The 22,938-nt window shown below is 36.2% G+C and overlaps 1 protein-coding gene across 1 annotated transcript in view; it reads right to left on the bottom strand.

Moving 5' to 3' along the window:
• Positions 1 to 22,938, bottom strand: part of LOC121383648 (1-phosphatidylinositol 4,5-bisphosphate phosphodiesterase epsilon-1-like) — a 154,233-nt gene that overhangs the window by 16,088 nt on the left and 115,207 nt on the right. The window contains exons 12-25 of the mRNA XM_041513741.1: positions 19,228 to 19,699; positions 15,330 to 15,667; positions 14,174 to 14,278; positions 13,127 to 13,234; positions 11,503 to 11,619; positions 9,645 to 9,797; positions 9,111 to 9,219; positions 8,178 to 8,298; positions 6,752 to 6,933; positions 5,790 to 5,882; positions 4,399 to 4,572; positions 3,670 to 3,852; positions 3,067 to 3,230; positions 1,285 to 1,440 (exon numbers count right to left, since the gene is read on the bottom strand). Of these exons, the coding sequence (XP_041369675.1) occupies positions 1,285 to 1,440; positions 3,067 to 3,230; positions 3,670 to 3,852; positions 4,399 to 4,572; positions 5,790 to 5,882; positions 6,752 to 6,933; positions 8,178 to 8,298; positions 9,111 to 9,219; positions 9,645 to 9,797; positions 11,503 to 11,619; positions 13,127 to 13,234; positions 14,174 to 14,278; positions 15,330 to 15,667; positions 19,228 to 19,699 (2,475 nt within the window). The remainder of the gene's footprint in view (positions 1 to 1,284; positions 1,441 to 3,066; positions 3,231 to 3,669; positions 3,853 to 4,398; positions 4,573 to 5,789; positions 5,883 to 6,751; positions 6,934 to 8,177; positions 8,299 to 9,110; positions 9,220 to 9,644; positions 9,798 to 11,502; positions 11,620 to 13,126; positions 13,235 to 14,173; positions 14,279 to 15,329; positions 15,668 to 19,227; positions 19,700 to 22,938) is intronic.

Genomic DNA, 22,938 nt, shown 5'->3' with positions numbered 1-22,938 from the left:
TACTGGAAAAAACCCTGATTTCCATACAAACAAAAATTACTTCTTTAAACATTATTTGAACAAGAATAAGAAAAAATGTTGGTTTCTTTCAAATAAACTTTAAAGAATTCATTTTTGTTTGTATAAAAATCGGGTTTTTTTCCATTTGTCCTAAAGTTCTAAAATGAGTTAGGCAAACATGCTAAGAGACTGACGATAAGCTATATACATGTATCTGGCAAAGACATTAAAACTGCTATCCCAAGTGTACATCTTTAAATTTAATACAGCATTTAGAATACATCTTTCAGTTTAAGTGCCTTCATCTGATATGGCATTCTTTGATCTATGTTCGCTTCCATCTCCAATGTAGGTCACACAAAACAAGACACTTGGTCATTACAAATGATTAACTTTTATGTTGAGTTAAGATAGTTTCCTGTATCTGCTGACAGTGAAACCCCACCCAATTATTCAAACTGTTGCTATGTTAGTATAGCGATGAGGTGAGATAGGAGCTTTAACTACATTTTGTTTTATTAACATGTACTGACATTGAGTCAAAATCGAAGAAATATTCATGGTCACATGTAGGTGAACCATTTTTTAATTCAAATAAATATTCTTGGCCACTAGTAGGTGAGCCATTTCCTCCATATTGTTATTTTTGTGTTGTATTTTGATTAACGGAAGAAACTACAAATGGGTTGTAAATTGTATTATAGAGGAAATGTAGTCTGTAAAGATGTTTAAATGTATATATGACAAAGCAGAATTTTAAAGCTTGTGAGATGGGGAATTCAGATGTATAATATTCTACCACATTACATACATGTATCATATGACATAATCTGTTGTGCGTCGGTGGGCCCATTGGTCTATTTCTCGTTCCTGCCAGTGCATCATGACTGGTATATTAAAGGCCGTGGTATGTGCTATCTTGTCTATGGAAAGTGCATATAAAAGATCGCTTGCTGCATTAGAAATTTTTTTGCGGGTTTTCTCTGTTGACTACAAGTTAGAATTACAATATGTTTGACATCCAATAGCCAATGATTAATTAATTAATGTGCTCCAGTGGTGTCGTTAAACAAAACAAACTTTAATCTGTTGTGGAAATAACAGTCATTACCTGTGTAGGTTAGACAAAGAATAAAAAAATCACAATAACATTTCTGTCAATAACAAATGTACCATGTGCAGTTCTACTTCCTTCTACTACCACAACCTAATTCTGTAAAAACATAGCATTTCATACAAGAAGTATTGAATATCTACAAACTTGGATCAGCAGTAGAACTTTACCTGAAATGTGAACACGTCATTCCAAATGGGGTTGAGCGAGTTCTTGGACACCACTTTTGTTTTCTGTTTAGCGCAGTCCACTGGGATGCCAATAATCTCCACCTCCACCTGGGTGCTGGCTGTGTGACTGGGACAAACGTACTGGCCCGATATGATCTGTGAAATACAAGTTAAAAATAATATATGCAGCAATGGTTCTAAACTGACATCAATGGTTCTAAACTGACATCCATGAACTCACAATGGGTATGTGAAGCATCATTAGGGGTCCATGGTACAGGGTGTTAATTATCTTATAAAGGATATTATACATGTTATATATGTACATGTGTATATGCAGCAATAGTTCTAAACTGACATCCGTAACCTCAAAATGGGTATGTGAAGCATCATTAGGGGTCAATATGTTACAGGGTATTCATTATCTTATAAAGGATATTATACATGTTATATACATTGTATGTACATGTGTATATGCAGCAGTGGTTCTAAACTGACATCCATGAACTCACAATGGGTATGTTATTAGGGGTCCATGGTACAGGGTATTCATTATCTTCAAAAGAAGAACGCTATTTAAAAACAAATATGGCTGTATCTTCTGAATTTAGTGAGGTGTAGAACTGTAATCATGACAGAGGCAGCAGCCGTGATGATAGCAGCTTGTTTATGGATTCTTAACAAAGGCTTTTAGATTATTTGTATTACAAGTAGTTATAGCTATACCAGCTGTGATGTTGGGTTTGGATTCATGTGATAAATTGCAGTTATACCTAGTAGATAATGCATCTTTAAATTAGCCACCATCTATCTAAAAAGGACTCTATAAAATTGTCCTTTAGTACTGGCCACTTGTTTTTAAAGAACACATTGTGTAATAGTCTTTTGGATGAACTTAAACACTAAGACAATCAGTTGAGTTTGTATTACACTTATTCTGGTTACACTTAACTTTAAAAATATTTTGTCTTCTCTGTTCGCTTGTTCAACAAAATGCCTACATGTAGTTTTGCATGTAAATCTCCAAATAAAAATGACTTTCTGTTAGTATGAACAGTACAAATTATAAATTTCAAAATACATATAAATAATTTGTTTTCGTCCTTACTGTCATAACATTATATAGATCATCATAAAATGTACTGCATGTGTTAAATATCTAACTGTATATGTACCCTTACAGTGTTTTGTGAAATTAGCTCACATTCCATGAACCTCTATCTAGTGCTTCATCTTTAGGAGGCAGCCACTCACGAGATCCTTTACCGGACAATACATCCTTCCTACACTGCCACAAAGAGGACTGCCATTCCAGACTAGTTTACTAAATCAACAGAGCTTATTGGAATAAATATAGCTGTGAAAAGTTTGTTTTATTTAACGACGCCACTAGAGCACATTGATTTCTTTATCTTATCATTGGCTATTGAACGTCAAACATATGGTCATTCTGACACTGCTTTTTAGAGGAAACCCACTGTCGCCACATAGGCTACTCTTTTATGACAGGCAGCAAGGGATCTTTTATTTGCGCTTCCCACAGGTAGGATAGCACAAACCATGGCCTTTGTTGAACCAGATATGGATCACTGGTCGGTGCAAGTGGTTTACACCTACCCATTGAGCCTTGCGGAGCACTCACTCAGGGTTTGGAGTTGGTATCTGGATTAAAAATTCCATGCCTCGACTGGGATCCGAACCCAGTACCTACCAGCCTGTAGATCGATGGCCTAACCACGACGCCGGTAAATATAGCTGTGATGACATGCATTCATGACTTACATGCAGAGTGAGAATGGTGGCGTGAAGACCATCGAATTCCTTGTCTAGTGGGTTGAAGCGGTTGTACATCACATGATTCTTGTCATACATCACCAGAGGTTTTAAAACATACCCACTGCGCCCATTTGCTTCAAACATTGCAGTGTTTAGTGCTATCGCCACATCTGTAAAAAAACATTATTTTAAATTATTTACATATTTAGAATGTTCTAAAAAAGCCATTGGAAGAAACATGTGGAATATAAATCTGTAAAAAGGGTTAATTTTTATCATTACATGTATGTTTAAAGGAAAGCTATTTACAAATAAAAGCAATATTAAAAAAAAATTACTGGTGAATTACTGGGATTTTATACACCTTAATTTCTGTGGAATATCCTGAAAATATATAATGTAAAACGGTGAATTATCCAAAAAATGACTGAATTACAAATTAATTCCTGTTTATAAATTTCTAATAGTTAATTATGTTAGTAATTAGAGATCACATTTACTTTCGTTGATAGTATGTTAGTTGAAACAATTATATAGTGTTTTACAAATATGAACATCTACATATCGTCAATGACAACAACAAAAGTCAGGAAAGAGGGTGCTACTTACCTTCTGTCTGGTAGTTCAGAGCCACCATCTGGATACCAAAGGCCCAAAATATCACTGGATTGAAGTTTGAGGAGTCTATACGCATTCCTGCTGGGTAGGTGCGCATCAGCTGTCGTTCTGTATGGGTGCACTTGGTTAAGGTAAACAACTGTGACAGCTCACCGAGAAAACGGTGCTGCATATCTGTATTATCATTAGAGATCGATACACATGGCAGTAACACTGGCGAAGTAGAGTATTCATGGAATGGGAAAATGTTTAAATAACTTGTTCGAACTAGGTTATTTAAATATGATAAACTAACTAACTAAAGAATGGACTGAAAGATAGATGAATGGATATAGAAATGAATTAATGAATTAATAAATGAATGAATACTGTAGATCCTGCAATTAATGGGATCATAATATTAATGTGAAAAATGCGAGTTCACGTTATTCGCATTAATAATATGACCCATTTATTTCTATGTTTTGTCTAGGAGTCCCACGTTATTAAATTAATATTTCAAACGGATGCCACTCGCATTAATTTCATGTTGCATTTTAGTCTGCCCACTGCCACTCGCATTAATTTAAGGACGCGTTAATTTCAGGATCTATAGTATGTAGTGATGACCTAGCCTCAAAAACCCCTAAATCAACGATAGATTTTTACTATTTTTTAAGGATGTACCTAACATCGTAATAATGATGTAAAGACTAAACACGTTTTGTATGTTTAAAAAACAATCTTTTTGACACAAAGACATTAAAGGATATTTGATAACTCCAAGCTGATTTCGCCGGCATAGTTGTTTGGCTTTGTTTTCATTGAGAGAAGACACGAGATAGCATGGAGGAATGCCGTCATACTTTTTAAGACGAGGGATGGCAAGGGGTGGAGTCAAATCATTCTTGTCACCTACAAAGGAAAACATACATGTATTATATACTTTGAGAGATAAAAACTATTAACAGCAAATGAAATTACATGCACTATTCAACTCTGTAGCATTTCAAAAAGCACATTTTTCTTTGATCTGACAAAAGGATGGAATAGCAATATTGAACATTTTGAGATATTACAGAAAAACTAATTTAAACTTGTCGTGCAGTACAAGAATTCATTTCATAAAAGATATGATCTGTATTGATATATGGAAAAGCTGGGAAGTAGTTTTGGAAGTAACAAAAATGAATAGGTCATGGAAACAGAGGGTCCACTAGTTGCCCCATCTCTGAAGATTATGCATCTACACCAGTTGAAAGATAAGATAAGTTAATACAGAACTGGACCCTCCAACTTCCGATATCTTCTGACAGATAGGAAATTTATTATTTGTTCTGTAAATTAAAATTTTTAATAAAATGTTATTAACAATTAAAAACTAATGAAACATTATTTTTAATATTTATGACTGAACAACATTCCATCTTCTAGCAACCATACAATAAAAGATAGACCATAAAATACACATGTACATACTTCCCTATGGTATATTCACTACCCACAAAATTAATTCTTCAAATATGGTACCGGTATTGAAAATTGTTAATATTTGTACCCGCGTGCCCACACACACACACACACACACACAGAGACACATACACAGAGACACATACACAGAGACACATACACAGACACACACACAGACACACACACACACACGCATGCACAGACACACACAGAGAGAGAGAGAGAGAGAGAGAGAGAGAGAGAGAAGAGAGAGAGAGAGAGAGAGAGAGAGAGAGAGAGAGAGAGAGAGAGAGAGAGAGAGAGAGAGAGAGCAAGAGAGAGAGAGAGAGAGAGAGAGAGAGAGAAGAGAGAGAGAGAGAGAGAGAGAGAGAGAGAGAGAGAGAGAGAGAGAGCAAGAGAGAGAGAGAGAGAGAGAGAGAGAGAGAGAGAGAGAGAGAGAGAGAGAGAGAGAGAGAGAGAGAGAGAGAGAGAGAGAGAGCAAGAGAGAGAGAGAGAGAGAGAGAGAGAGAGAGAGAGAGAGAGAGAGAGAGAGAGAGAGAAGAGAGAGAGAGAGAGAGAGAGAGAGAGAGAGAGAGAGAGAGAGAGAGAGAGAGAGAGAGAGATTGATATCTACCATACAGTGACAAAAAGAAGAGCAAGTAAGTGAGGGGCATCAAGCTTACTTGATGTGGAGAGAGTGGGTGTGCTGGAGTTGATGCCTTTCCGAACAGGGCCTTTCTTCTGCTTCAGAGACGTGTTAGGGCTGAGAGACAATCCTGTGGTAAAAAATAAACTCAACATATTCAACCTGTTTACCATACACCTGGCTGTTGTGAATATTTTGTTCAGTATTTGCAACGCAACACAATTTAAAAACATTAAACAGTAGTTGCTAATTGACTTTCAACTGACTAGAAATATCACTAATCATGATACAACAAAATGTTCCCTAAATATATCTAAAATTTCATTTTGTCTTATTATTTTACAAAAAGGGAAGATTTATTATTGTAGGAATATCATTGGAATCTATGGAAATAAAAATGTTTTTAGTGCATATTTAAATAAAACATTTCATCCTTCCTTCATTCTTTAGATAGACACAAGAAGCAACATGCTTGACTATCCTATTTCTGCACTGAGCACTTGTTTGAGGTACAATAGTGCCCAGAACACTCGTACTACTTCAAATAAAATTTAATTAATTTACTGGCAAGATACTTTGTTTTGTTTAACTACACCACTAGAGCACATTGATTTATTTGATCATTGGCAAATATATAGTAATTTCGACATATTGTCTTAGAGAGGAAATCTGCTACATATTTCCATTAGTAGCAAGGGATCTTTTATATGCACCATCCCACAGACAAGATAGCACATACCACGGCCTTTGATATAGGGGCTTAATTACCAGTCGTTGTGCACTGGCTGGAATGAGAAACAGACCAATGAGCCCACCGACGGGAATCGATCCGAGACCGATCGCACATCAAGCGAGTGCTCTACCACTGGGCTACATCCTGCCCCTTAATTATCGGCTAGATAAAAAAATTTTTTTTTTATGATTTCTTCTGTCACATATCTCACCAGTGCTGACCAATGGCCACTTACAAAACATTAACAGATAAACTCACAACCATACCTCTGAATTTCACAGCTTGTGTGTAGACGACAAGGTCAGATAACTCTTTGGCAATCTGGCTGGCCTTCTTTGGTTTGATCTTGGGGGCAACTTTGATGTCCTGCAGGTCGTCGTCAAAGTGCCAGTCTAGTTCCGGCTGAGACTTGGGACACGGCTTTGTTCCAAATGACCCAGACTGAGGTCTGTATAACAAAGAAAATATTACAGTCACAGTTTCAGACATCACGGAACACAATTAAATTTCACTTACATCCATTACAATATAATGTCATCCCATTGGTCAAGCCGTAGCAATGGCAGTTTGTTAATTTCTCAATGAATGTAAAAATTACATCATCAGATTTACACTGTTTGTGGATGATTTTTTTTTATTCATACCCCAATGAATGTAAAAGAAATAACAGACAATCCTTAAGTAAATACAGTAAAACTCCTCAGAACAGAACAGAACAGAACTTTATTTCACTCAAAGCCACCATCCTGTGGCATCAGAAGAGTATATTATATAAATTATATATACATATACACGCATACGTTAAGTGACAAGTGTTTATAACAAGCTAATAAGTAAGATTAAGCTATATAAAATGGGTTTTCAGGGGGTAAAGTGGTTATTTATAATATTAATAAGTTCACAAAACACACTATCTATAAAATGGAATTCCCTCAAAACTGGATGCTTTTCATGGTCAGTTTTAGAGTATCAGTACAGAACTTAACCTCTCTAAACCAGATACATGTACCCATTAAAACCAGATTATATAGGTATCCAGTTTAGAGAGGTATCAATATATAACTGGTCTGCTATGATAAGTAAAATTTTTAAAAAGGTAAAACAGCATATTTTTTATTGAAAACAAAAGAATTATAATGCAATTGTACTTAAGTTTGGAATCTTAAAATAAATAAACAAAATATGGCAACAGACCAAATTAAAGTAAATAAGAATATAATACAATATCAACAGGACTTTTAGAGGGTAAATTTTATGAAACAGGAAATTAATGCAAAATGGTTTGAACATGTCATTTGTAATGTCAAGTAGAAAAATAATGCAGTGGTTGGAGTTTAGTATGAGAACTAATGAAGTGTTTTTGCCAGAAAGAAATATTTGGGGATGGCGCTATGGAATTGAATGCAACCAGTCAGCTGGGGGTATGGTGGGCCTCCCATAGAAAGAAAATAAGTTAAGTCTAGGGTAGGGTTAAGAAAATCATACAGTAATGATAAGAGTAATTAATTTTGTCAAAAGGTTAAGTTAAAAAATCTGCAAAATATTTTAGGTATGGCGCCATACCCATTTTACCATCTGGCAGAAACCCTGTAATGCAACAAACTAGAAGGAGAAGATAAAGTATGGTAAATAAAAAAACTATATAATGCAAATGACTTTGGCCCTGCCTCTATGCATTATAAGATGTCTTACCTTGCTGCGACGATGTCTCCAAATGAGTCTATTCTATGGTGGACGTGACACTTGGATTTCTCATCACCCTCAGGTATCGGACTGTCCTGACTATCCACTGATCGACGCAGTTCTTTCACAGCTGGCAAAAAGAAAAAATGAATGGTTTATTTAACTACCCATTCAACTCATCTTATTTATGGTTATATGGCGTCTGACATATGGTTAAGGACCACAGAGATATTGAGAGAGGAAACCCGCTGTCGCCACTTCATGGGCTACTCTTTTCGATTAGCAGCAAGGGATATTTTATATGCACCATCCCACAGACAGGATAGTACATACCACAGCCTTTGATACACCAGTCGTGGTGCACTGGCTGGAGCGAGAAATACCCCAATGGGCCCACCGACGGGGATCGATTCCAGACCGACCACACATCAAGCGAACGCTTTACCACTGGGCTACATCCCATCCCCTGGCAAAAAGAAAACACTTACAAAAACAGTAAGTCAATGCTTGATAAAGTTTGTTTTGTTTAATGACACCACTAGAGCACATTGATTAATTAATCTTCAGCTTTTAAATGTCATTATGACTCGTAGTCATCAGCGGAAACCCACTACATTTTTCCACTAGCAGCATGGAATCTTTTATGTGCACTTTCCCAAAAAACAGGAAAGCTCATACCATGACTTTTGACCAGTTGTGCTGCACTGGTTGTAACAAGAAAACCCCCAATCAGTCAAATGAATCCACCGAGGTGGTTCGATCCTGCGACACAAGCACTTCAGGTGAGAGCTCAACCAACTGAGCTACATGTAAATCTCGCTCCTTCGATGCTTGATACCTATGATTTTAGTATATCAAACACAGGACTTCTGGAGGTTTTCAGCAACAGCATACTTAACTGCTATGTCCTTAATAAACATGTTAACATATTTTGTAACTCACCATCGGTCACATCATCTTCATCTTCATCATCATCGTCGTCATCGTCGAATTCATTGATTGATGTACTTTCTGATGAGGCCATACTCGATGTACGGGACTGAGCAGGTAACTGTAATATATACGGTCTAATCATAAATACGATGACAATATATATTTTAAAAACAAGCATTTATCCAAAAGAATTACATAGGTTATGTTATTCTCTCCATCTACAAAATGAAGAAAAACCCCCAGTTAGGTCATTGTGAAGAGTTTTACTATTTATTGTCTATATATAAACAGAAGTAACATACGTAATATGTTTTCGTAAAATTAAACCTGTATTTGGTTTTATAATTAAATGCACATTTATTTCATAGGACTTCAATAGAAATAATTACTCCTGTTGCCCATGTCAAACTTGATTCCTCCTTCCTTTTATCAATTTCTGCCTATTAGCACAAGAAAAATGCAGTTTTTGATGGCCGTTTTCACTCTACTGAACTGAAAAAACAATAAATCCACCGTGGTAATGACTGGAGAAAAGTAACAAACCCTCTTGTGTGCCGATGAGCCATCGTGGTCTCGGAGTTTCTTGTTCTTGATGAGGATGCGGTACTTGAGCTGGTTTGGTGATGGCAGCTGTGGGTCTTCAACAAAATCAGAGTCAAACAGGAACTTCGTCACCAGCTTCTCGCCAAATACAGACTGCACAAAAATAGAGTGAGCATCAAACTGTTTTTACGATGTTCTATTTGATCAAAACATCAAAGTCACAAATTTATATCATCTCAAAAGAATAGTTAGAATTTTGTATATACTGATCAGTGTGCGATTTTGGTTTAAAATATTTAAGTGTCATAAGAACTCCCTATTTGCAAATCTTTAGAGCCCGCCATCAACCCAGCGAGCCTTGCTGTGCATCTCCAGTAGAACAGAATATACACTAAATGTTTTGCATAAAACCATGGAAAAGATCGCTATTCAAGATTGTGGTTTCCCACGATTTTGAGATATATGTTGACTGTGTCATTTTGAAAAATCAATGTAATTTGTACAAATAATTTTTACAAGCCATGTGGGCTCGTATGCTAAGCTAGAGAGTCCTATATGATTTTTACAAGCCATTTGGGCTCGTATGCTAAGCTAGAGAGTCCTATATGATTTTTACAAGCCATGTGGGCTCGTATGCTAAGCTAGAGAGTCCTATATGATTTTTACAAGCCATGTGGGCTCGTATGCTAAGCTAGAGAGTCCTATATGATTTTTACAAGCCATGTGGGCTCGTATGCTAAGCTAGAGAGTCCTATATGATTTTTACAAGCCATGTGGGCTCGTATGCTAAGCTAGAGAGTCCTATATGACTTTTACAAGCCATGTGGGCTCGTATGCTAAGCTAGAGAGTCCTATATGATTTTTACAAGCCATGTGGGCTCGTATGCTAAGCTAGAGAGTCCTATATGATTTTTACAAGCCATGTGGGCTCGTATGCTAAGCTAGAGAGTCCTATATGATTTTTACAAGCCATGTGGGCTCGTATGCTAAGCTAGAGAGTCCTATATGATTTTTACAAGCCATGTGGGCTCGTATGCTAAGCTAGAGAGTCCTATATGATTTTTACAAGCCATGTGGGCTCGTATGCTAAGCTAGAGAGTCCTATATGATTTTTACAAGCCATGTGGGCTCGTATGCTAAGCTAGAGAGTCCTATATGATTTTTACAAGCCATGTGGGCTCGTATGCTAAGCTAGAGAGTCCTATATGATTTTTACAAGCCATGTGGGCTCGTATGCTAAGCTAGAGAGTCCTATATGATTTTTACAAGCCATGTGGGCTCGTATGCTAAGCTAGAGAGTCCTATATGATTTTTACAAGCCATGTGGGCTCGTATGCTAAGCTAGAGAGTCACATATGATTTTTACAAGCCATGTGGGCTCGTATGCTAAGCTAGAGAGTCACATATGATTTTTACAAGCCATGTGGGCTCGTATGCTAAGCTAGAGAGTCCTATATGATTTTTACAAGCCATGTGGGCTCGTATGCTAAGCTAGAGAGTCCTATATGATTTTTACAAGCCATGTGGGCTCGTATGCTAAGCTAGAGAGTCCTATATGATTTTTGGGAGCCTCAGGCTCCTGGACTCTCCTCAAAATGGCACACTGCAGATTCTGATGTAGAATTCAAAAGGCTGAATGAAAGAATGAAATAATAAATGAATGAATGATTAATGACACCCAGCAAAAAATGCTAAAATATTATTGAGTGTCAAACAATAATAAGAGAGACTGATTACAAGAACAAATTTATAGTCTGGCAGCTTTAGAATTTAAAAAACAAATTAAAATTTGTTATAAAAAAAGTGTACTAAAAATGAGATGAAAGGTATATGCAACATGGGATTTCTGTTAACTTACTGTAAAGATCTGAGCCATTTTCTGTTGTTGGAGCAAGGAACAGTGGTTTTCAATGGAGAGTATCACAGGGTAAGGGGAGGTAACAAATGCACTTCTGTTTATTGCATCCACAACACCCTTTCAAAAAGAAAAGAAAAACCACAATGAATGCAATTTTCAGAATATTAAAAGTTTACGAAATATATTTAAAAAAACTGAATTAATGTTGGAAGTGTGTGTGTGTGTGTGTGTGTGTGTGTAACATTAATTTTTATTTTACGTGGTGGGTGGTAGGCTAAATATAACTTTATTTTGAGTGTGGTAGGCTAATACAAAGATTTCCTTCTGTTGATTCTATAATCATTTTTAGAATAGTTCTTAACAACACCTTGGCACATCTTAAATTACGGTATTTGTATCCACCAGTTATTTCGACACTTCTTGTTTACAGTATATATATATATATATATATATATATATATATATATATATATATATATATATATATATACACACACAGTGTACCCTCGATTTATTGCCCCCCCCCTCCTCCGATTTAATGCCAATCCCGCCTGCCGCCAACTTCTTTTCTTTTTGTATATCTGTTTAATTCCCTCAATTTACAGCCACCCTCGCCATCCTCCAAAGGCTGTCTTGAACCAAACTCCATTTAGTCATTATAATCCCCTCGATAATACCACCAACAGTGTGGTCAGAAGTTAATCGTAGAGCTGGAATTAACCTGTTGATTGGTGAAAATCTTATACTGATGACCACCGGTTGTTTACAGTAAATGTGCTTTGTGTTATTGTGTGGCAATTAGCAACAAATGCTTTGGGTAGCCGCGGTATTCATGCCCAATTAGTGCTCACAGTACAGGAACAAATAACAGTCTGATGATCACGTGACAGATAGGTGCATTCAGTTCGTTATTTCATTCATGGAATAATTACTCCAGGTCTGGTAATGATCTATAGTTACCACTAAGTAACGGCATTCGTTTGGTGAAACAAGCCTGGGACATTGTCAGTGCCATGACAATCAAAAACTGTTGGGATTCATACAGAGCCTCACGTAGAGTTGCTTGAAGCACCAGCCAATGAAACGACAGCATTACAGGATCTCGTTAGTGATCTAACACACAAGTTTATTTTTTTATCAACAATGACCTCGAATGGACTTTGATGTGTTTGTCAATGTTGATAATGAGGTTGAGATATTTGCCAGTCTCGGTGATGAGCAGATTGTTAAAAGTTTTGTTTTTGTTTTCGTTTTGTAGAATGGAATCAACATTCTTACTTACCATGTTTATAAATACATAAAATATTTGATAATTTCTTCCCTGGTTCTTATTTTTATTTTATTTTATTTTTGTTACTGCCTGTTAGTTTGATTTAAAACATGACATTCTGTTGACATTTAGCAACTTCAAACAAAATATGTTTGGTAGTAAACTCAAGGCACCCTCACTATACCGCCAACTTGACATAAGGCCAAAATTACATTTGTACATTAGTTGGTGTTAAATCAAGGTTATACTGTATATAATTGTCGCTCCTGGATTCAATATGAATCTAACGTATTGGTAATCTGTTTAAGTTCTGCATAATGAAGTTATAAACTACTTAAATTTACATCAGTTTACCTTGAATGAGATCTTGGTAGTGAGTGTATGGCCATGATAGATGATGGGCATTCCATCATCACCGTCCCAGCAGTCCAACTCCACACACCGACAGCCCATGAGCAGTACCTGTAATGTATGTACACTCAGACATTTTAGTAAACCATGCATGCATTCCATCATCTCTTCATGAAGTCCTCTTTATGATAGCACATATTACTGATGTATAAGAATGATTAATACACTTATGCTTTATTGCAGATTTTATGGGAGATGCATAATAGAGAGTATAGAAAAGGAATACAACTCATTCTTCTTCTTTTTTTTTACTATTTTGTATGTAACCATAAACATGGTACATGACTGAATATAAAGTATTGAATCATTTTAAACTCATTCTTTTGTTGGTGTTTTTTTTCACAATTTTGTATGTTTCCATACACATGGTACATGACTGAATATCAAGTATTGAATCATTTTCAACTGATACTATCATTAAAAAATATATATTTTGTTTGTTTCCATAAACATGATACATTTTTGAATATCAAGTATTGAACAATTTTCATGTGAGCAGACACAAAGTTAGAAATATGTAAGTAGTGAATGTTTGCTTGATCCCAGATTACAATATAAAGAACAAAATATGGACAAATTTAATATGACAAAACTCAGATGTGTATGTGTGTGTGTGCCAGGATATTAGTTTGTCTGACTATACAGGTCCATATTGTTAAATCTACCACAACAAAATGAGTCCAATATATGGACAACTATATTTAGATAAAGACAGATGTGTGTGTGTGTGTGTGTGTGTGTGTGTGTATGTGTGACTATACAGGTCCACGTTGTTAAATTTACCACAACAAAATGAGTCCAATATATGGACAACTATATTTAGATAACCACTGATAGGTGTGTGTGTGTGGTGTGTGTGTGTGGTGTGTGTAGGTGTGTGTGTGTATGGTGTGTGTAGGTGTGTATGTGTGTCTGTGTGTAGGTGTGTGTGTGTGGTGTGTGTGTGCGTGTGCGTGTGTGTGTGTGATAGCCAGGTTATCAGCAGCTCACCTGACTGTACAGGTCTACAGACGACTCTCCCTTGAGCTGATGTCCCGTCAGATACGTGTTGTGAGAGGAAGCGATGAAGTAGTGGGGAAGAGGGTGATCCATGTCCTGAAATAAGAGGGGAGAAGACGTCAAGGAATAATAAATACAACTAGATTTACATTTGGTATACATCAACTTTGCTGGTGCAGTGGCCAAGCCATCAGCCTTCCTTAAGGCTGGAAGGTGATGGATTCACATCCCAGTACGGACTCCAGACAAGAGTAATTTTGAATTGGTCAATGGGAAGGTGTGTGACCATCACTCTTGACTTTTCTCTATGATTAGCCATTATTCTCTGTCCTGGCCGGAATGCTTTTCAAACTGTTAGAGTCTAGACTCAAGACTAATACAGTCTGAGACTCTAACATCATGGCAACACCATACAAATTGTAGATGTGTGATGTCATTAGAGATTTTATAAGCATGGGCCCTGGACCAACAGTCCAGATAGCTGAGGTGTGTGTGCCACAGATAGTGTGCTTGAATCTAAACAGAAACAGAAAATGAATGAAAATCAAAATGAATTGGATAATAATACATATACCTAACACCTGTGTCAAGTTGGTATATGATACACACACGGATATATTTAGGATTTTTTGCCAGAGTCCTATGTCTGATGTGGGAATGTTAGTGTGAGTAAATCATACTTGGGAAAAAAAATTTCAGGCCTCTGTACACCACTTTCTTTTAAGAAGGGGTCTGTATCTTCGGACTCACAGAATGCCTGGATAAATCCCTAACACATAATGGACTTGATACATCCAGCTGAGTACTATCATGATACATAACATACACATTTCACATGTAAGAAACTCTTTTTTTTCTTCTTTTTTCTCCGACTGCCCCTTTTCCTTTCTCTCCTTTGAATTCCGTTTCATTTCTTTCAGATCTGGCAACTTCTTAGTCCTTGTCTCTCCAACTGCGACAGGTGCTTGTCTCTTGTGGCTATTTGTGCTACACATCTGTCATTCACCTTCTATACACCCCTACTACCGGCGGTCGTTATTTAGTGCCGTGGGACAGACCAGCTTTATTAGCAACAGAGGATGAGGATACCAGATGTATGTAGGTACAAGTAAAAAATAAAAAACCTTGATACATCTAAAACACAAACCTCATGACTGTGCTTCGTCTTCTCGTAAATATTTGCATAATTCTCCTTGTCCATCAGGTAGCGTGCGAACCCTTCAAAGGAGAGACAGCACTGGTCGCGGAGGGTGGAGTTTGGCTCGTGGCGCTGGATCAGGTCAAGGATCTCATCGTCGCCGAGCCGCTCCTCCTGGTAGTCGGCCAGAAACTCACGGAACTCCACCAGACCCATGCACTTGTTCTGCGAGGTCTCCACGCCCGCGCAGTTCGAGATAATGCTCGCCACCGCTATCGCGTCACAGATCCGACGCCGCTGCTGGTTGTCCTGGCTAAGGTCTGCATTGTTGTTTCTCGTTATCACACCTGAAAGTTAAAAAATATGATGGTTTTGGGGTTGTTTTTGTTTTTTATAAAATGAAAATTTATTGGATAAGAAGTCTTGAGACAATCTGCATGCATAGATTTAAAAAGTACGGGTTATTAATTCATCAAATAACAAGGAATGAATGAGTGAGTGAGTGAGTGAGTGAGTGAGTGAGTGAGTGAGTGAGTGAATGAATGAATGAATAATGAATGAATGAATCTTTAAGGACACCCTAACATGAAAACTTCATCAGATATTGGGTATCAAACAATGGTAAAGAGAACAAGAAAACATTTTTTTTTAAAACAAGGAAAGAAAGAAAGGCACATTTGGAATTTCAGAGATATTTCATCCTTGTTTTTTCAAGAAGTGTAAACTTTGTTAAACAATAGGTACAGTTTGCATGTAACAATCTCAGGTACAGTATTAGTAACATGAGACATTTATTTTCAAAAGAATATTTACTTGGCATAAATTTAGATTTCAAAAATTAAATGATGACTTACAATAAGTTTTATCATTTCATACACAAATAAACACTGACAAGAGAACAAGTAGGGTACATCATCTTATCAGGAAGTCAAGTTTGATTATAATAACAACATCTTATCAGGAAGTCAAGTTTGATTATAATAACAACATCTTATCAGGAAGTCAAGTTTGATTATAATAACAACATCTTATCAGGAAGTCAAGTTTGACTATAATAACAACATGTTACAATTTAAATGCATTTCTCTATACAATTCTAGTAAACTTCACCCCTCCTCAGGCACAACCACTAACGACTTTTATGTATATGAAGACTTTTCAATTATAGCATTTCTGGAAGCAGAGAAGACTTTTAAATTGGTGTAATTTCCCCCCCTTTGAACCCTGCCCCTTGTTTCCTGGTGGGAGATATCAGAATGACTAAATTAACAAATTTGTTTCGCCATGTGCAAGAAAGCTTCCCATAAAATTTGGTTGGATTTGGTCAAGTAGTTTTGGAGAAGTAAAAAACAAAATTAAAAATGTATGCATGATGGATGATGCACAATGGATGTCAGACGACACATATCACACAAAAATGGATGGAATCGGATCACAATAGGTCACTTGAGTCTTTGGCACAAGTGACCTAAAAATGGGGATTGCCTATAGGCTTATTTTACCAATTAGCAACATGAGATGTTTTTATTTGCACTTTCCAACAGAAATTATGGATAGTACATGTAGGTGCCAAGGCCTTTGATTTTATACCAAATATAGAAAGAAAGAAATGTTTTATTTAACGATGCACTCAACACATTTTATTTAGACCAATGGCCTAACCACGACGCCACCAAGGCCAGTACCAAATATAGAATGCTGATTGCAAATTGCAATGGGACATTGTTTAACAAACAGATCCATCATGTGGGATGTGTAACAAACAAGCACTTTACCACCCACGAGTTACAATCTCACTCCCAATAGAATAGAATGATTCTAATGTAATAGTTCTCCATCCCTGTTAGGTCGTGTTTGCCCAGTGATACCATTCACAGTAAGACAGGGCTGTGAATGACTTATCTGTTGTAAACATGACATACAAATGTCTTGCTATTAATAAAATGCCTAATTCAGGCTAAAATATTTGGTTTTGATTTAGGTTAATGTCTGGTACATTAAATGCATCAATATTGATTTATGAAAGATCCTTCTTTCAATATTAATGATTCATGAGCCATATTATATGTATATGCAAATTTTCAACGTACTACAAATATATTTATAACGGATTACTCTAACACAACTTAAAATGTCTAAAATGAATGAGTGAATGAATGAATGAATGAATGAATGAATGAATGAATGAATGAATGAATGAATGAATGAATGTTTAACGACACCCCAGCACGAAAAATACATCGGCTATTGGATGTCAAACTATGGTAAATGCAAAACATTAAATGATGAACCACATCAATATAACAATTCAATAGTCAAATAAAAACACAGTGTAAAGAACTGTGCACAAAAACAAATAACACAGATATATCAAATTAAAATTTGGAGTAAAAAAACAGTATCACGTTAAAATGTCTAAGTCAATCAAATATGAAACCCCAAGAATTCCAAGAAACTAAAAGTTTTGTCTTTGATAAACTGATTTGGTATGACTCATAATTAGACCAATTAATGGATACTCATAGTTACACTAATGGAATTTCATTTAACACAAAACAACACACACACACACACACACACACACACACACACACACACACACACACACACACAAAAACAACCTTAAAGGTATTTTCCCCTCAAAATGAAGGTACCTGTATATTTTGTAGAGAAAATTGATGATAATATGTGGTAATCTACTAACCAGTACATGTACGGAACTAAACCAAACAATATCAAGTGTGCAATAGAAACTGTAACGTATATGATGATTACATGAATCTGCCATTAGTATATTCAATAGACAAGACCATGCAATTCCAAAAGAAGTCAGGGCCAATGATAGGCTGTTGGGTTCGAACCCCACACCCCATGCTAACACAATTTTTACAGAGAAATATTAGGCTAGTTTTATAGGTGTCCAAGGCAAAGAAAGACAAAAGGGCCCACTAGGTTCATATTTGACCCCCCCCCCCCCCCCACACACCACACACACACCCAGTCCCCAGGTCCAGACCACACTATGCCCCTGGACGTTATGATAGTATTTAGGGTGTGAAGTCATGGCTCACTGTCAGGTGCTTTCTCTACAGAGAATTAAGACCAGGGCCCATGCTTATAAAACTTTAAGAGTCCAGACTCAATCTCTAATGACGTCACACACATACAATTTGTATGGCATTGTCATGGCATTACTGTCTCAGACTCTATTAGAGCCCAGACTCAATCTCTAATGACGTCACACACATACAATTTGTATGGCATTGTCATGACATTACTGTCTCAGACTCTATTAGAGTCCAGACTCAATCTCTAATGACGTCACACACATACAATTTGTATGGCATTGTCATGACATTAGTGTCTCAGACTCTATTAGAGTCCAGACTCAATCTCTAATGACGTCACACACATACAATTTGTATGGCATTGTCATGACATTACTGTCTCAGACTCTATTAGAGTCCAGACTCAATCTCTAATGACGTCACACACATACAATTTGTATAGCATTGTCATGACATTAGTGTCTCAAACTCTATTAGAGTCTCGGGTCTAGACTCTAAAATGTTTTATAAGCACCAGGCCTGATCTTGACCATGATATATATATATATATCATTCCAATGTCATCTGAAAGGACTGCCACTTTATAGCACATACCAGTGCACATGGCAAAAACAATGTGTACAGCTTCTATAAACGAATTAGGACAATCCTAACACCATACAGACGGCCACTAAAAATATTTCAAGCAAGGAACTAAGTATTATACAAAGTAACTGCTCAGATTTTGTTAATGGTGAAGTACTTTTAACACTGAGCTAACTGCAAAAGTTGATGTTGTGACCATCACTGCACCTGTCACTGGGGTGAGACCAAAACACACCGAAATCCCATATACTTACATGTATCTTTTTCTGTAGGAATGTATGACGGAGGTTTTGGAACCCTGGAATTGTTGACAGTGTCACCACAAGAAGATCTTGTTACGGCAAACTGTTCAAACAGGTCTTTGAGATCCTTTCGACACCGCAGTCCAAATGACTTAAAAAGATCGACAAAGTCCAAGAATGACAGCTGAGAGGAATGAGTGATAGAGTTCGCCCGGTTGTCGCCCGTCCGGCAACCCAGGGACATTCGCCGTCTCCGGGATCGGTACCGGTTCGTGAAACTGAACGTGAGGCTCCGAGGCCGGAAACCAGGGGTTGGACTGCCCCTAGGGATGTGGTTCAACATGGGGTCGCTGGTGGCAGTCTTCTGCATTTCGTTCTTCACTTTGCGGAGGGGGCTGGGAGTGCGCCGCTGTTTGGTTGAAGCTCTGGTGTCGTTGACTGAGATCATTCGGACCGGGGTCGAACCTCGCTCCTTATTTTCTTGCTGTTGGGAGAAGAACAAAAAATAAATAGTTATCCAATAAAAATGTTTCACCATTTAACATAAACTTTCATTCATTCTGGTGTCGTTGACTGAGATAATTTGAACCGGGATCGAACCTTGCTCCTTATTTTCTTGCTGTTGGGAGAAAAAAAAAAAATATATATATATAATTATCCACTAAAAATGTTTCATCAGTTAACATAAGCCTTCATTAATTCTGGTGTTGTTGACCAAGATAATTCGAAATGGGGTCAAACCTCGAACACTCCTTATTCTCTTGCTGTTGAGATAAGATTAAAAAAAAAATAATCAGTTATCCATGAAAACTGTTTCAACAATTAACATAAGCCTTCATCCATTTCACTTATATATTCATTCTATCCTCTTGCAATGTGTTTAACTTCTCTATTCAAGTGTCACAAACAAACTCTCTGTCCATCTCAAAAGTTATTACACATTTTCTGTTTTTACTAATATTACAAAAAGAAGAACAAAAAACAAAAATAGCCCCCCACCGACAAATATAAGAACTCTGCCCACCCAACTCCCACAAATTTGACAATGAATGTACAAACCATGGTTATTACCAAAAGAATTTGTAGGACATATCAAGTCATAAAACTGTTATAAAGTAATGTGTTTAAAGTTACAATGTATCTCTGAACATGATTTAAACAGTAACTTTTATTACAACATTTTAGATAAAAACCAGCTTTCAATTAGTAACATAATTTTTTTTATCATTATACGTTTAAACCAATAGCATCAGGAAACAAACAATAACACATAGCAAAATATTACAGTCATTACAAACCACACAAAAAACCCCAAAAAACATTCAGAATAATAATAATAATAATAGTAATAATAAATTCTTTATTTAGTGAGAGTTACACAGTTAGCAAAAGCTAATCTTCCCTGAGGCCCTCAGGTACAAACAATACAGAATTACAATACATACATTTATGAACAAATAGAAAATACATATATGGCAATAAACATACGTACAAATGATATTATTTCAGAAAATATTTCTTGAGTCTATATTTAAAAACAGCAGTATTTGGTGATGATCGGATAGCTTTAGGTAATTGATTCCAAAGTACTCAATCAATGAATCATCGACCTCTGGATGTCAAATGTTTCGTATATATCTGACATATAGTCTTAGAGAGAATCATGTTCATTCTGTTAATGTAATTTTCCTTACTGACAGTAAAATTATGACATCTCATTAAACATCTCCAATAAAACAAAGGGAATTAAATTAAAAAAGAAAACAAAACTTCTTATGATTTCTGAAACTTCAGATTTATGAACAGGTGTAAAAATATGTACACGGACTTATAGGGTAAAGTTAAAGTTAGTTTTGTTTAAAGACTCTATTAGAGCACATTAATCAATGAATCATCCACCATAAAAAAAATCTTTAAAATTATACTTTCACAGGAATAAAAACATGCAGTGCATTGGGAGATATTTAGACTGTTTTTTTGTTTTTTAAGCTTAAAGCTACCTGTAGATTTATAATTCACTGCCACTTCTCTTCAAACCTCATCCTCATTTTTCAGTAAATTTTAGTGCACATTCATTCAATGCGTTTTAGTTTACCTAATAAAAAAATACAATTTCAGTTACACGTAAGGTCAGCAATCACAGTATGAATTGACCTCTAGAATTGGGAGCAGTCTATATGGCTTGGCCCTGCATGGCTGATCATATCTCGATCCTCAACTTCCATTTTTAGTGGTCTCACAATGGCAACCATTGCTAGACCAAGAGATTTTTCTATTTTTGTCTGTCTGTTCTAAACTGATTGTGCACACATGCAACATTATGTAAATGACATTACAATTGTGGGGGATTTCTCACTGATTAGTTGTTAGTCTGAGTAGCCCAGTTGTAAATGAGGAGTCATGGAAAATACAAGGCAACTGTCGAGTTGGCCAACTCGGTTGAGATGACCGTCTGAAGCTAGCACAATCATTAGCAGTTGTGGCTATCCCATGAAAATTACATTTCTCAATGCTGAACAGTGTGATTTAAAAATAGGAATCTGATGACTAAAGTTAAAGTTTGTCTTGTTTAACGACACCTCTAGAGCACATTGATTTATTCATCATCGGTTATTGGATGTCAAACATTTGGTAATTTTGACGTATAGTCTTAGAGAGGAAACCAGAAAACATTTTCCTTTAGTAGAAAGTGATCTATTATATATGCACCATCCCAGACAGGATAGTGCATACCACAGTCTTTGATATACCAGTCGTGGTGCACTGGCTAGAATGAGAAATAGCCCAATGGGCCCACCGACGGTAATCGATCCGAGATAAACTGCGCATCAAGTGAGCACTTTATCACTGGGCTACGTCCTGCCCGTGATGACTAAAGGTTGCTCCAGAAGTGATAAACATGAGGAAGAGATGGGACGTATCAAATAAACAAAACTCCTACCGGATCTGCTAGAATTTCATTTCATACAAATAAAGCTTAATCATTGTGAAAAATATTTCTTGAATCTAATTAAAACAAATTAGCCAACGTTATGCTAGTAGGTTACTTTTTCATTTTAAATCTTAAGACCAAATATTAATTGTTCCATTCTTTAACCAAGTCGAATGTTAAAGCTGCAATCTCTAGAAAATTTAAAATATTTCTTAAACATTTAGAATACATCTTCCCCATAACATGCTGTTGTTCACAATTTCTTTACACGTACTTGATTCACAAATTATGTCACATTTGAATGTAGTTTAATTTAGCAAAATTAACACCATACAGTTGCTGAATTTCCTTGTAAGAAATTATTTACGGCATGTTAAAAATGGCAATGAGATTGCGAGTTGCATTAATTCAAGCAGTTGACCATATCTGTTGATGGCAAAAAAAACCAAGTTTATTAAAATTGTAGTTAGAGTGTTTCATTTTTAAAATTTGACTTAATTGATGCTCAAGGCTTTGACTTTGGGAATTTCAGCGTCATTTTACAAAAAAATTTGAATTTTCAGTTTCATTTCAAAAACATCTTTTTAACCTAAGTTAGAATTTAAAAGATCTATACTATACATGTGCATGTACTTATATTTATTCAAATTAATATATCTATATTGCATCATGAAATGTTATCGGCGAGGGAAAGGGTGTTTATCAAGTGTTATATTTCATTGTATGGTTTTCAAAATTTGTCTTTATAGAACAATAATAACAACAAAACAGGAATTATATACTACTCAAAA

The sequence above is a fragment of the Gigantopelta aegis genome, chromosome 10 (genome assembly GCF_016097555.1).
Source record: "Gigantopelta aegis isolate Gae_Host chromosome 10, Gae_host_genome, whole genome shotgun sequence".
NCBI classification, from domain to species: domain Eukaryota; kingdom Metazoa; phylum Mollusca; class Gastropoda; order Neomphalida; family Peltospiridae; genus Gigantopelta; species Gigantopelta aegis.
This window is presented reverse-complemented; position numbering and strand designations above follow the sequence as displayed.